Source organism: Liolophura sinensis, chromosome 6 (assembly GCF_032854445.1).
Source record: "Liolophura sinensis isolate JHLJ2023 chromosome 6, CUHK_Ljap_v2, whole genome shotgun sequence".
In the NCBI taxonomy this organism is placed as follows: Eukaryota; Metazoa; Mollusca; class Polyplacophora; order Chitonida; family Chitonidae; genus Liolophura; species Liolophura sinensis.
Genome location: NC_088300.1, coordinates 15151204 through 15168010, shown reverse-complemented (window position 1 = coordinate 15168010; position 16807 = coordinate 15151204). Strand labels below are relative to the sequence as shown.

Here is a 16807-nt window from a genome sequence, read left to right as displayed (position 1 = left end):
ATTATGTTTTTACTTAATTCCTTTCCAGTGAGCAACATTTTCCCAATCTTATCTAAATTCGATATTTAACACAGCAAAATACTTAACCATCCTAACATTCCTATCATGTGCATACGACTTTCCTGAATGCAAAAGGTAAAATTAAATGTACTTAATTGTGGATGTACATGCACGTCTACATACGTCAGAATTATTTCATTTATTCAATTTAATTAATTCCTCATGTTCTGCATGCTAGAATAATTTAAAAAAGTAGTGTCAGCCATGTGAATCACCATATAATACAGAATCTACGTCACCACTCCCTCACACCATATCTCTTCTTTATCAGATTGAGCGATGTGAGAGATCTCAGGAAAAGTGTGGACCATGTTTGAGTGAGGTCACACAGAGTACGAGTCTCCTGCTCTCGCGCACTGAACGAGATCTTTCACGACCCCCAACGACGCCAGTCGCGGCCATTGCAGAAAGGGACGAAAAGAGTTTCCAAGATGGCGTCTGTTATCGGCTCAGAAGTGGAAATACAGGAGGTGGAAGTAGAATCCATTCCTGTAGAAATGCCCATGGAAACGGTAGAAACTACAGATGACACAGTTGAAGTTCAACCTATGATAGCCCTACAGCCTTTGCCAGAGGTAGTTCAAGAAGAAATTGTCTTGCAAACGAGAGAAGAAGTTGTTGGAGATCCCCACCTTGTCTACGGAGATACCATCCCTGTCCCCGCACCTGAAATAGAAATATCTACAGAGGAAATTACTTCATCAATAAGGAAGGGAAAGGGTGGGAAGAAGAAAGGTGGGAAAGCAAGGGCTCTGAACATTTCTGCGGCTGCAGGGGAGTTGGCGTTTGAGACACGAAAATGGGAACAAAAACAAGTTCAGATCAAGACTTTGGAAGGAGAGTTTTCAGTCACAATGTGGGCTTCAGGTAATTGATGTTATTATATTATTTTGGCTACTTTCAGACTTACGGAGTTTTGCTATTTTGTAGTTGCTCATTTCTTTAGCACCAAAGTTAACGGGAAATAGGTTTTCGGATTGGGGAAGTTGTCGTACAAGTGAACATCGAAACCAGCCTAAACACGCCACGTTTGCGCAGTGACGTATGTCATATGTGCAGGCACACGCGCCCTACGAATAGGCGTCTGAGGAACTCATGGGATTTAATTTTTGTTTTCAATTTAAGAAAATATAACCAGCTTTCAGGGTTTGTTTTGATTTTGAAGTCCGCCATCATGTTGTTCATGGGCGCCGCCATGTTCTGGTAATATGGCGGAAAAAGTACGATGGCGGCTGGTAGCCATGTTTGATCAGATGGGCGGATCTGTGCTCCCGATTTCATCGATCAAAAATCTTGTTTAGATGTCATAAATTGCATCAAATCTTGGTCTATTGACTCCAGTTTTGCATAAAACGTTGCTTTCTGTGAAATTCAATCGAATTTACAGAGAAATAAATGCGTTTTGACCACCCCTGTTAGTGACCTTGAAGTGTCCTCTGCATGAGAGTCGATTGTAACAAAGAGCAGTGGGTCGGCTACTCTCTTGATGATAACCGTAAAGCAGAGGGATTGGAGGCACCCCTCCAACTGTGGGGTTGATAGGTGCAGAAATAATCATTACAAGGTAGAGTACTATGGATTTTTGAGCAGCAGGAGTTCTGTTTAAGAGGAATTTTACTAAATTTCCCCAGATTCAAAAGTTTAGGAATGTAATACACTGCGCTGTGTTGGTAAACCTAAGCTGGCCTACCCAAGTGAATACATTTTGGACATCAGCAAATGTATCTGAGTTCATGTCGAGTACAGATTATTCACCAACTTTTTTTTTCATGAATCATGCCACAAAATTGCTGGCCAAGTGTGTTACTACAATTTTATAATTCTCTGAAGATGTGGTAGTAGTTAGAACATGCACTGTCAGTGATAGTCCTTATACACAGTGAAAAAATCTAAGAACTGCTCAGTCTTGATTAAATGTCAGACATGTGGTATTCGTTGTATTTTATTTCTAATTGTTTTGACAGAAATGTAGATACATAAAAACTGAATAGGGAATAGTAAAGACTAGGTTGATCATTTGGTTAGCGAATGAGCTTCTTCAATGATTTAACATCGCTTTACCACATGATAGAAAGCTCAGTTTTAAAAATCCCACCAAATATTACATAATGATGTTTGCATGCCAGTTGTAGGTATTGTCACAAATGTGTCAGACAGTAAGTTATCTACATGTACATGTATACTCTGCATTGTTTTGTATTGAAATGTCTCTGTGCACGTCCCTTTACTTTTTGACATTAAACATTGAAGACAAAGAATGAGCTGCTTTTTAATAACTAAAAGTCTGAAATAAGAAACCGTTACTCTGCATTCTCAGGAATACCCCTCCAGTATAGCATGATGTACTCTCCAGATGTAGATATATATTTTTGGGATGGAGTTGTGAAAATGAATCTGACTGGAATGATGTGTTTCAGGTAATGATGATAAGACAAAATTGGAGGATGACGCAACACTGGCTGCTGCTGTGGCTGAAACAGATGCAGATTTTACAGAGTACATGACTGGTAAAAAACTTCCTCCAGGGGGAATACCTGGTTTAGATTTGAGTGACCCTAAACAGTTGGCAGAGTTTGCACGGTGAGTTAATACCATGGGTTAAACTACACAAGCACATATCAGTTTTAAATTTTAAATACGGCAGGTAGAGTTACTGCTATTGACCTGTCAAAAAAAGTGTATGTGGCATGTGTACGACAGTAGAATTGTGACAAGGCTCATCTATTAGGACTCTACACATATGTATGTTCACCTGGGATATTCAGGATCTTCACTGACTGTTGAAACTGTAGCCCTTTTTTTAAAACTAATAGCTCTGAACCAGTGTAGACTTGCTTACTTATGAAAGCTTAGTGCCACCATACTAGAGTAATGTTTGTAATATTGAGGACAGAAAACTAATTAATATTAGTCAGTTTATATGTTAATTTCAACAGAACACTCCAGGATTAGTGATCACAAGCATGTTAACCCATATGTCCTATTTGTTTTTTCTTAGTACAATATTCTGACCATCCACCCAAGCATATGGATAGTTGGCGTGTGTTGATCAGAATTTACTAACATTCTTAAAGATGGTTTTCTGGAAGATAAGTGGCAACATAATGCGCTGGTACCTGAAAAAAATGACTTTGCAACTAAAAAAAAATGTTTTTTTTTTGTGTACAAGCTTAACTGAAGAAAATGGATTTTATTTTGAGTTACTTGCACTGAATCATCAAGTTATAACTAGATGTTTCTTTAGTGAAAATAATCAGTGGATGGTTTTGGTCATAAATAAGTTACCCTTAAGTCGGCAAAAGGAAAGCATGCCTGTCGTCAGGAACAAAAATCAGCAATTAGTTGAATTTATAACAAAAGTTCAAAGTTACCCATCACTGTAGTTTGTTAATTGACCATTGTGCTAACAATAGATTACTTTGTCTTTTTAGACAGTGTACATGTACATGTAAACACTGTTTGTTTGGTACTCTATTCTATGACTAGTAAAGCAAACTTACCTCTTCTGTGAATATATTGATGAGGCAAACTACTTGTTAACAATACTGGACTAAAATCCAGCAGCCAGTCACAGTGGGGCCCACACATGAGTACTGTGAAACTACAGTAATGGTAATGGAGCAGTCAGCAATCAAACTTTCTGATGATCTTTAAACTTAGTCTCTCATGGATTATATATTAAGAATAGTCTAGATTACGTGGAAGATGATTACAACCTGTCACAGCGGCCAGAAAGTAGGGAAGTCACGATTACAACCATTTAATGATGCTAGAGCCCCACATGGGTGAAATTTTGCCTGTTTTTTTTATTTATTTTCACATTTTGATTTTCCTCTTTCATATCTTTCCTCTCAGTTAAAGATAAAAACCAATTTGAAATATAGCTGCTAAAGCAGCGATGCCGGGTTCAAGCCGGTATTGCCAGCCTAGGCGGTGTCACTTTGGGTTAATGAAGTCCATGTATAGATACATAACCAACTTAATTAGAAGGCCTCATAGTCACCAGTGCATTGTAAGTATAGTGTATATCATATGTATGTAGATGTACCAAACTAAGTAAATTGAGCTTTGGGCCATATTTGAAGGCATGCAAGTCCCCTCTTGTTTTTTTTTTTTACACGGCTCAACGATTTTCAACATACATAGAGTACATATATTGCGCTTTGCACGCAGAGATTTTCAGCTTTACAGCTGTAACAGTTTTCTGGAAAGAAATAAGACCAGATTCATGGTCAGGACTTCAAATCATGTTGGGTAGCATGCTTACAATATTTGTACATTCATCCTAGACAAAAATACATTTAAAATGCATTATATGACACGGGGACCTAAAAGTGCCAAATATGGTAAGTCAACCGTTGGATAATTTTTGGAGCGCTACAACTCCAGCATTTGTGAAGACACTTCAACGAATTTCCACACACATATACTACACATGTACCCCTTTGCACTCAGCATTTTCAGCTTTACAGCTACAGTGGTTTTGTGTCACATGACCTCCAAATATGGGGCAAAATTGCACTTTTTCAGACTTTAATGGCAATTCACGACAAAACTATGCATCAGGGAAAAAGAGAAAAGGAAAAAGACCAGACTCATGATTTGAACATCCAACTACGCCAAGCAGCATACTTTAAATATTTAAATTCAGAAAATTGTGATCACGTGACGAATTCGCTAAGCTGGGATGAAACTCTGACATGACTGATTGGCGTGAGCGATACAAGCTCGGCGTAATCTGCCTAATGTCAATTTCCTGATGTCAATCATCTTCACCGTTCAACTGCCCAGGACACATCTGCATCATACCACACAGCTGGGAGACGGCTAGCGTGTAAATCCATCTGTAATCAGGTCCAGTCTGGGAAAATTTTGCTAAAATCCTTTTCGGGGTAAAATTTTGCTAGCACCTCCCTTACTATCCACTCTATTATATATATGACTAAGTCCAAAAGGCAGTCGCAATTTTCACTTCAAATTTCCATACACCTTTACTTTACACTTATATATTTCATATGAGAGCATAAGTTATTGGTTGAAAATCAATACATAACCAGATACACGGTCTTAAAACTTTCAGTGTGACCTTACACAGTTTATCACTGAGGCAGTTGGCCCCTCATTCGCATTCTCACGAATAGATAGGCGAGCTTGATGATGGTACTCTATACCCAAGGAGAAACAGCGAACCCTTCACATAAGTAGCATGCTTTTGTGTAAGAAATAACATAAAAATCATGGCCCATGTAACAGCAAGTTTATACTTCCACGTATGAATCGACTACCTGCCATGCACAGACTGCTTGCTTTACTGATTAGTGATAGCTCAGCCATAGTTAGAAACCGAACATCTGGGGCAGCGCACGTCTTGATATCTGTCAATCACTGGGGCCTGGTTAGCATGTAGTAAAGAAGACCAGGTTTGCACAAAACAAAGCTTACAACATAGGGGTGCAATGGCACTGGGTGATCCAATGGCAACTGCAGTGCAAACCAGATAATTAAGAGAACATATACAATGATACATATTACCGGCCCGGATAGCACAGTTGGTAGAGCGTCAGATCCAGGATCAATCCTGGGTCATACCTAAGACTTTAAAAGAAGAAGTTGTAACTTCCTTGCTTGGCGTTTAGACAGAAGGGGATAGTGCAACGACTGGTTGACCCGTATCAGTATAATGGCTTGGGCAGAGCAGCTTACTTGCCTGTGGTAAGTCCTCTTAGTGAAGCAGCACTAGATAAAAGAGCTGTGGAAAGCGGTCCTGCAACAAGGAGGTACATTACATACACCCTAAGGATTCCTTCATCATATGACTGGAAAATTGTTGAGCACAACGTTAAACCCCACGCACTCACTCACTCACTCACAATGATAAATATTCATCGTAGCCATCCATACATTTTATTACACTGTATATCGTGTACATGTAAATGTGCCAGATGTGGTAAATCTGTTTTTGAACATTATTCAGAAGCGTACATGTCCTGTGTGTTTGACAACAGTTTTCACCATATGTACAGTACATGTGTAGCCCTTCATACACAGCGATTTTCAGACTTACAGCTGTAATAGTTTTCTGATATGTGACGTGCAAAAATGGGGAAATTGTGCTTTTTTGCGTTATGATCGCAGGAAAAAAATTAGACCGAATTTGGGATCAGGACGTCAAACTATGTTGAAAGTATTTCTACATTCATCCTAGACACGAATAAAGTGTATATGAATTGTATAACGTACACTTGTAAATGTGCCAAAATATAGTAAATCAGCCTTTTGTCAAATGTTGATGCCCAGTATATACTGTGCTTAATATGACAGCTCAGATTTTCAGCATACATCCAGTACATATGTAGTCTCTTCGACTCAGCACTTTTGAACTTTCCAGAGATATCAGTTTTTTTATCATGTCACCTACAAATGTGAGTGAAAAATTGCAAATTTTCGATTTTTGATGGCAATATGCAACATGAGTACAAAAAGTCAAAAAAGAAGACCATGTTCATGATCAGGACGTCAAACTACATCAGATATCATTTAGAATAACGAAAATCAAAAAACAGAAAAAAATTATGTGACATCATTTCCAGTGTATCATGTAAAACCTGATTTGCATAAACATTGCATTCTTTCTTCCAAATAGTCCCTAGGGAAAATGCCCAAAAGTTATGATGTACAAGTCATACAGACAAGCATGTTGAAATATTATAAACTTAGGACTAACTGTTTTTGCTGGAAACATGACACAGTTTTGCCAAGAATAATAATAAAAACAAACTAGAACTGCATGCAGTTATACAGCTTCCAAGCGGTCTGTACATACAGCTTTTAGCTTCCACGTTCTAAAACTTTCCACTTTCTCCACCACAGACTGTTCAAGCCCATTAGTTCTATGCTCTTCTGAAAAGACCACAGGGTTGTTTAATACGAGCAAAAAAATACACGTAATTCTTATTAGACAATAAACTCTGTGAATGAGTGAATTGCATGTACCTTGTGGAAACCACATCTCGTATTTTCAATGAAAACAAAGCTATCTCCCGCAAATGAACCATAGTGTCTATATTTAAATCAGAAAGGAATTTGGTGAGAATGGAAAGGAGTAGATTGGATTTGAATCCCAGGATGCTAGGACTGGTAGTCTGGTGTCTAATAATTTCATGGTAATTGAACAAAGAGAGAACAAAGATTAGCAGGAATGAACTGGATCTGGACTGGCTAGGGACGATGTTCATTGGGACTATAGTGAAAACAGTGAAAAAAAAAAAAATTGCTCTCAAATAGCAGTGGTGGGCCACATGTACATGTATATAGAGAGATTGCTCCTTTAACCTACTGCTCCTGTCGCCAGACAAAATTAGAATACACTCCCTGTGGCCGGCACTCAACAGCGAATGGGCTTCTTGCAGTTTAGAATGACTCTCCCGTGTTGGTCTTGTCAATGTTTGTATGTTTTTGTACACTAGGAGGTTTTATGTCACACAGATTTTTAATGTTTTTTTGGTCACAACTTGAATTAAGTAAATGAATTAAGTAATAAAATTCAAAATTGCTGCTAAATCAATTATAGTTCATTTTTCATGTGCACAAAAAACAGCACAAAACGTCAACAAGTGCTTCATATGTTCACTATTAAAAATACCAAGTTTGTTTTTTCTATTTGATGATATTGCAGTTTTACGAGCTGACTATGAATCAAAGTAACAAGTTTTTAAATGCATTTTAATGGCAAAACTATCAGTAATAGCTGTGCAATCCTAAATCCTAAATGAAGATCTGTGGTTGATCTGTCTACTGACCAGTTTTCAGCTTCATAGCTATTATGGTGTACTTTCACATGAAAAATGAGCTATAATTGCAATTTAAAGAAAAACCATACATCATAGGGAAAAACTAAAACCACAGTTGTATTCAGCAGGCCAAACTACATCCAGTTGCTATCTTGTTTTTTCAAAACTTATCCACAGGTCATCACGTGACTAGAACGACCAATAGCAAGCTTCCACATTTCTTGACCTATTTGCATTTTCAATCCTGATACTCCCCAGTCAACTTGTACATGCACATCAATACTGCTCCAATATGGCTGAAAAAGTGGGTCACAGGTAGAGTTTACACTCTAGCAGGTAGCCCAAGCGATTTAGTAATGAACATGTTTAGAAAGTTAACAACTATGACACGCAGTTTTCTTGCAGAGCAAAGAAGAACTATAATCAGAGCGAGAACAATAGTCTTCCAAGCAAATCTTGGAACAGGCATGAGATTTGTTCTCTTTTTGGAGGAATTCATCTTTATTTATGTAACAAATGCATCAGAAAAGTGTTCAGAATTTAATTCAGAAATGCTAAAAATGACAAAATTATGTTTGTGCTGTATAGTTTCCTTTTTTTCATCCTAGTGTCTGTCCCTGTTGGAAGGCTAATAATCCTTATAGATACAATAGGGACTCAAGCCTGAATGGCTTGAACCTCTAATAAAGACAAATAATCCGAAAAGATACATTAGGGATTCAAGCCTGAATGGCTTGAATCCTAATTGTAAATTACCTTGTATTGGACCAAATGTGTAAGTTGGGAGCCAAGGCAGTCTGGTTTTCCTAGTTCCTGCAGATTAAGGGGACTAACTCACTGAGGGAGGTTAGTATCCTGCGATGAATACACAAGCCTCTGATAAATGTCTATTGACTCCTGCTTATACATGTATTTGTCTATAAACTGTAAACCACTACATGTGAAACATTTCACATTGACCTTCAGGGCAACACTTTGAAAATCATACACATTATACCTAAAAAAAAAGAAAAAAAACGGCCCCATCATTCCCCAAATGTGGCATTGTGGGAGGGGTTAATAGACACATTCCAGTAGCTTTTGCTCAGAACTCTAAAACTCTTATTTACAAATTTTGTTATAAACAGGGCTCCTGCTTATTTTCTCCTGTTCTGTATATTTTCTCCTGTTTTGTTTTTGAAACAGTGATATGGTGAAATAGTGTTATTTCTTCTTTCCCAATGTGTTGCTTTGACATTTGTGTACATGTGTAACTAAATACTTAAAAGATGGCCAAATTTTATATCTCACTTCCGGTTTGAAGATCTACTTATATGTAGTGAAAGAATGTCAAACATTTCAAATTGAAAACTTTTGAAACTTTCTGAAGTGTTATCTTTAAATGATGAAAAATAAAAATCAATGCTAATATCCTGTGAGACTGTCATTTATTTAGTTTAAATATTTGACCATACAAGTGGACAATAAATGAAAAGTAGCATTAAAAGGAAACAGGTCTGATTTGGTTTTACAATTTTCTTTTCATTGTGACAAATTTAATACTAATAGTTAGATGAATATGGAAGAATAAGATATTAGAATGGAGAAACAATTCTAATGTGGAGGAATGATAGAGCAAAGAAACAATTCTGGTGTGGAGAAATGATAGAATAAAGAAACAGTTCTGGTGTGGAGAATTGATAGAATAAAGAAACAGTTCTAATGTGGAGAAATGATAGAATAAAGAAACATTTCTGGTGTGGAGAAATGATAGAATAAAGAAACAATTCTAATGTGGAGAAATTATAGAATAAAGAAATAATTCTGGTGTGGAGAAATGATAGAATAAAGAAACAGTTGTAATGTGGAGAAATGATTGAATAAAAAAACAATTCTAATGTGGAGAAATGATAGAATAAAAAAACAACTAGTGTAGAGAAATGATGGAATAAAAAACCAATTCTGGTGTGGAGAAATGATGGAATAAAAAAACAATTCTGGTGTGGAGAAATGATGGAATAAAAAAACAATTCTGGTGTGGAGAAATGATAGAATAAAAAACAATTCTGGTGTGGAGAAATGATAGAATAAAGAAACAGTTCTGATGTGGAGAAATAATAGAATAAACAAGCAATTCTGATGTAGACATGATAGAATTAAAAAAATTCTGATGTGGAGAAATGATAGAATAAAGAAACATTTCTGATGTGGAGAAAGTATAGACTAAAAAAACAATCCTAATGTGGAGAAATGATAGAATAAAGAAATAATTCTGGTGTAGAGAAATGATGGAATAAAAAGACAATTCTGGTGTGGAGAAATGATGGAATAAAAAAACAATTCTGGTGTGGAGAAATGATAGAATAAAAAAAACAACTCTCGTGTAGAGAAATGATAGAATAAAGAAACAGTTCTGATGTGGAGAAATAATAGAATAAACAAGCAATTCTGGTGTAGACATGATAGAATTAAAAAAATTCTGATGTGGAGAAATGATAGAATAAAGAAACATTTCTGATGTGGAGAAAGTATAGACTAAAAAAACAATCCTAATGTGGAGAAATGATAGAATAAAGAAATAATTCTGGTGTGGAGAAATGATAGAATAAAGAAACAATTCTAAGTATAGACTAAAAAAACAATTCTGATGTGGAGAAATGATAGAATATGAAAAAAACAAAACAATTCTGATGTGGAGAAATTATATTTTAGATTATATATACACACACACATGAATATCCGATCCAATACTTTGAAGCAAAAGTGTGCTGAAGAGTAGTTGTAGTGTCTTGAACACTTATCTACGAAACCTCCTTAGTAATTTAATTTCTAAAACTCCAAGCTTGATTTTAGCCAGATCCCATACTTCAGGAACCAGTTTTTTACATTTTTCACAGAGGTTTTGATAAAATTATAAATTTAACTTCGAAATCTAAAAATACAAATGTTTTTATCTTCATGGAATGAACAAAAAAAGGACCTTTTGTGATACAGTATACAGATTCTGGGCCAAGTGGGGTCCATGTGTGAATCTAGTTAAACCATACATGAAGTGTTCTGGAACACCTTGCGATGATAAAAGCCAGCAATCTTGGATGATGTGTAGGTCCCTATATCTCAGCCAGTATGTTTCTTGCCAAGTCTTACCAGCTGTGACCACCGTTTTGTAAATGATAGCCAAGAGACTGAAATGAGTTTTGACTTAATGGTTTATGTCCTGTAGTGCAAGTATTGATAATGATCTGTAGCATGAAATGTACAGATCTTGCAACTGGTGCTATTAAAGGCAATCTCCATCACTAAAGAATGCTTAAATTACATGTTGAGTGCTGAGAATTGCTTTTTTTGTGGCTGGTTTAGTTGTAGTACTCTACAATGCTGCTTGACAGATCTTGTTGCTGGTCGTTGAACTTCCAAAATTGGCCCTTTGTTGGTGACTGGGGTGATAACAGTCTTTGGTATGCCATTGACTTCCCGTTGCATATTGATTTGACAACTTTTCCCTCTATTTATCAGACCCGGGATTTCAGTGAACAGTGCTGACTATATACTTCAAAAAGATCTAAGGTAACACATTAAAAATAACTAATTTACTGGTAATGTTGTTGAATTTTGTCTGTTCAAGTTCACATGTTAAGGACAACTCGGTCCACATCTGATTTCCCTTCCCCTTTTTTAATGTTTTCTTTTTACACACTGATATCAAATTTTTTTTATCAAAGTTGTATTTAAACCCCAGATCAGCAAATAAATTGACCTGAAAAGCTGTATTATGTGTGGTTTATTCTTTTAGTGTAGCTTTAAAGCTCAGAGACAAGAATATAGTTGGTATTGACTAAGGCAAAGGTCTGATTATCATGGTGCATAGAAAAGTGCTATTTTTCATCGATACACAATTAAACAGTTTCTGTGATGTTAAAGAAGTGGTGACATTTTAAAATCGTGCCCTCTCTCTTGTTTAGTGACTGTAATAAGAAATATGTGTGTGATTAGGGTAGGACCAACCACAATATTGTTTTAATATATGAAGTTATATAGAAAACCTTCCGAGTCCTGTTTGTACTGACATTGGTTTTCATCACTAATTTCTAACTCTTATTGGTTTTATATTAATTGTTTTTTGGTGATTTGTCTTGACGTTGTTTTTATAATTTATACTCCGTTCGCTTGTGTAGCTTATGCGTTGAGATATTTTTCAAAATTTTCTGGTTTGAAGTGATGTGCAAGTTTTGGGGTGTTCCAGGTAATTTTCAAGCAAATTTTGAGGAACTTCAAGTGAACATTTGGCAAATACACGTATATGTAAGTGTAGGAGTCCAAGGGAAGCGCTCTATCAGATTTAGTCAGTCGTATCTATAGGCTATGTGTTCAGTATTTGTTTTTTTTTTTTTTTTTTTCTGATGTCATAAATGTTTTTCATGTTATGGAGGTGCGAAACATAACATTATGAAATTTAACTGAAAATTCTAATTCAGAACGTAAGCAGCATATTGAACATTTCATTTTGGCTAAAGTCAGAAATTCCTTTGTAGTCTCTGTTCATTACATCAGAGGAATTAACTGGAACTGACAACTGGCTGGGTTGTATAATGTACAGATCCAAATGTTTTATTGTTTAGTTAGTCTGAGGAAGGGATGTTCAAGAAGCAGGAATGCGAAAGTTACACATGCGAATATGGTATACTGGTCCATTTGTCTTTTAAAGCTGTTATATCTCTACTTGTTCAAACTCTTACTAATCTTTGTTTGCGGGTTATGTTTACACATATATACAGTATATCACATTGATTCCTATATTATGAAAACTTGGTAGAATACTCATGGAAAGTGCTGATATGCAGTTTTAAATCAAGTTCTTTTCATACTGTATGGTCTTTTTGTTTTCTGATTTCAGATTTTGACTTTATTCAGAGCTATTAAAATCTGTTGTCTGTTTAAGTGAATACATGTATATGCACGCCATGTATTCAGTGGGTGTTTTTATTTTTCCACCATCACAGGTTCGTCTGTTTATAATTGATCATCGATGATGTGATGAACTGCAGCATTTTTTTTTTGATAGCTACACTTTCTGTCCTTGTGTCCCTGCATCATCCATATCAGGTTGTTATTGAAATATGTTTTCCAGAATCAAGCCCAGGAAGCCAGCGGATGATGTGCCAAGAACAGTGCCTTGTCCACATAAGGTAATGAAACCTAGCAAACCTGATTGTGTCTTTCTCTGTGAACACATCTCGTGCCTCTGTGTTATACTTTTGAGATCATTTGGTGTCTAGGGTCAATGCTGGTCAGATGGTATAATAGGTTCAGTTACTAGCCCATTAGCCTATGACGAATGGTTCAAACTCAGCTCTGGTTGGTTTGGCTGTAGTGTTACATCTGGGTCCAGGTCATTTATTAAGGCAGTTTAAATATTTATACTCGTCACATCCTGTTAAAAAATAAATGACATTTATTAATGACTGGACTAAATACTGGGCTTCAGTCCCATAACACTTTTGAACAAGTGTTCCAAGAATATTTGGTAATTACCTAAGGATGTGGTAATTAGGTTGTTTCCCTGGGCTCAGCACTGTTTCTCTTGAGTTGTTCAAGTGACATATTTTTTAATACAAGTTAAAACACACATTCAGGTTAAGATTTCCAAAATATGTGTCAGTATTGATGCATTGTGATATATTTTTGTGCAGGGCTGTAACAAAATGTTCCGAGACAACTCTGCTATGAGGAAGCATCTTCATACCCACGGCCCTCGTGTACACGTTTGTGCTGAGTGCGGCAAGGCCTTTGTGGAAAGCTCAAAGTTAAAGAGACATCAGCTGGTACACACAGGTGAAAAGCCATTTCAGGTGAGCTCTTTTTAAATTAACCTAAAACGAGAAAAATCTCAAAATGGTGTGGTTGTTATGAGAAACTTCATTGTGCTTGGCTCCCCTTTCACCTCAAATCCCACAATGGATTGGGATTTATGTGTGTCACATCGCTATTATTATTTTGTACCTGAATCTTCGTGTATTAAACTGTTTATCTGGGAACATTTCTTCTGTTGACAGTGTACATTTGAAGGCTGTGGCAAAAGATTTTCGTTGGACTTCAATTTGCGGACACATGTCCGGATTCACACTGGAGACCGACCATATGTGTGTCCATTTGATGGCTGTAATAAGAAGTTTGCACAGTCTACAAACCTCAAGTCTCATATTCTGACACATGCCAAAGCAAAGTGAGTTCTCTTTATATTACATGTTTAGTGTTGCAGCATCATGGCATTATTAACCAAATTTAAGGCAAAGAAATCTGCACTCTGTACATGTGTATTAAAGATGTAAGATGATTTGTGGCTTAGGTGAAGCTATGCTCATAGACTTATCAACAAATGTTGTGTACCTTAAATCTGGTATTAAGCAACAGTTAGGCAAATAAATAAATGGTTTGTACAAAATATTATTTGAGAACAGTACAAAATAACATCGGTTCACATATTGAAATGCAGTGTGGTATATGGTGCAGAAAGAAGTACTTCGTAAAAATTTCATTAACTGGGAATTACCCAAGGATTCAAACATTGTATTTCTACAATTTCTTTTTGCAGAGGTCAAACAGGAACGACTTTACAAGAATATGTTTTTGCACCATTGGAATGAGGGGTGAAATGCGAATGTGTTCCAGTAAGTTACTCTTCAGGTACTGATTCAGGCCTGTGTCCTTGGGTTTTAATTTTTTTTTGTTTTTTATTGTTTTTTTAGCTGGTTTTACGAAGTTAGAAGAGGTATTGTGAGAGGGTGATCAGATGCTGTAGCCGTCCAGTTTGGTGAAAGATTTTGATCAATCATAGGGTTGCAGTGGCCGCCCATAGTACACAGATAGCCAATCATTGGTAGTGATTTGCATGTCAAAGACTTGTGGTAAAGTTGTGCAATGACTTCCCATGGAGTCTTTTTACCACCACAATGTTTTACAACTACATAACATATGAAGTCACTGCTCTGCAAGCTTTACACATATGATAAACAGTCATAGTTGTAGCAGTATAGTATTTTGGCCTTTCTTGTTGATCTAATGATCTTAGCACTATATGATTGATTGTGTATGACTGTGTCAATCATTCAACTTTTTGGAGTTTAGCGGTCAACATTTGAATGTATCGCGTGACTTAAACATTATGTAGTATTACAAACTGCTCAATCAGGCGAGCTATCGGTATTCTCTGAATATCTTGTTTTTTTGTGTCTAGCTCTACTCAGTTTTCATTACTTAAGTCAGTGGTATATAATAGTGATACTATTTCTATCATGGTTTAAAATGACACCATACACAGGCATGCTCTGTAGTGGAATATTAATGGCTGCATGCATAAGACATAGTCGTGTAAGTGAAGTATTCTTGAGTATGGCGTAAAACACCAAACAGATAAATAAATACACAAACATTGATGGTGTGCTTACAATGCTTAATTGTCAATTTTGATTTTAAATCTGTGAAAATTGTCACCATGGGACAAATCAATCATTAATCTTAGTATAAAATGGGCCTTACATTTGTGTTTGTATTGAATGAGTTTCAGTGGTGCTTATTAAAGGTCTACAGTGTGTCATATCCAGTTGAATATTCAGTTATATTTGCTCTATGGTGATTAGAGTATTTTGTGTTTTTCAGGAATTATAACAGTAAGCTTGAGGTGCTGTCCCACAGATCTATGAGCACATGAGAAGACTTGTGCAGTGTCCTGAGACAAGTGCCAGATGTATTGTACATACTTCTTCACTCCACTTCTCACAATGGCTGTACATACTGTAAATTATGCCAGATGTGGCTCTCTGTTTTGTTGGAGTGAACAGACACTCAGATTCCTTGGAATATTATTTAAATTTGACTTCATTGGACCAAAATGTCTACTTCAGGATGTGAAGTGGTTGTGTATAGAGTGCTGAAAGCATCGACTTTGGCTTTTCTCAGATAATGAGTGTCTGTGAGGCTATGTGATGTCAACAATTATTTTGTTATTGTGACATGCGAATTTTGTTCAGTCTGAACTGCGCTTCATACTAGGGCCTCAGAGTGGGCTCTCCGTGAAACTCCATGTTTACCGGTATCACAGCAAGGGCTCTTCCGGAAGGAAAATAGTCCGACTAGTCCATGACTGATCATGGAACTATTTTACAGGCTACAGCCCTTCACAGAAGAATGGGAACTGAAGGTGTCTCTCAACAAGACACACAACCGTTCAACAAGCAGTGGCATTGCTACCAATCAACGAGTACTTTATCAGAAAATAAACTTTCAATAAAGTTCTAAGCAGATCTTACGTACAAAGTACACATGTATGAGTGTATGAGTTGTTTCTTTATTATTTTATTTATTTATTTCCTTTTTTTTTGTTTTTTTGAAATTGCTATGATACGGATATAAAAGTACCATTACTTGTCAAAAGTAACATTCTTGTTTAAAAAAATGGTTGCCTGTTCAGAATTAGAAAATGTGGTTTTCTCATGCTCAAAGGCAGGTTTCAAATCTTGTTTGCATGAAGTAAGAAATCGAATATCTGCTCTGGTTTGGTTCACAGTGACCTCTCAAGTTTAAACTTGTTTTAAGACTGCTAATAATGTTTTATTGACTTTGGGTGGGGGGTGGGGATTGATCAGAATCTGCGAATGATGGGTTGATAGTGACTCCTGTTTATGGGCCATGGGTCTTTGAAAGATGAAGCTGTTTAAATACATGACTATAAGCACTGCCCTTAGGAGATGGCATCTTTAAATGGCCAAAATAATGCTGACTGTGATGTATACACTAAGCAAATAACCAACCTTTAAATTCTTGCAGCAACCATTTAGTTCATGACCAGTGATGTCCCAGGCTCAAATCCAGCTCAAGCTTGTTATAAGTAGATCAACTGTGATTGTGAAGTTTTACTCTGGAGGGGGATTCAGTGGCTCAGGTAATTAATGCTGGTTCTTTGTGGTTGTGGGGCCGTAGGC

The 16807-nt window shown here is 36.5% G+C and overlaps 1 protein-coding gene across 2 annotated transcripts; it reads left to right on the top strand.

Annotated features, from left to right (window-relative positions):
- The first annotated feature begins 445 nt into the window (after nucleotides 1-445).
- Nucleotides 446-16145, top strand: LOC135466871 (transcriptional repressor protein YY1-like). 2 transcript variants are annotated; one of them, XM_064744624.1, is made up of 8 exons: nucleotides 446-927; nucleotides 2478-2640; nucleotides 11346-11396; nucleotides 12958-13015; nucleotides 13520-13678; nucleotides 13883-14052; nucleotides 14422-14497; nucleotides 15486-16145. In XM_064744624.1, exons 1-7 carry the CDS (start codon nucleotides 492-494, stop codon nucleotides 14471-14473), a joined length of 1089 nt encoding a protein of 362 aa, XP_064600694.1. In that variant the 5' UTR covers nucleotides 446-491; the 3' UTR covers nucleotides 14474-14497; nucleotides 15486-16145. The 2 variants fall into 2 exon arrangements, with proteins under 2 accessions (XP_064600694.1, XP_064600695.1); XM_064744625.1 differs by lacking the exon at nucleotides 11346-11396.
- Nucleotides 16146-16807: the final 662 nt, after the last annotated feature.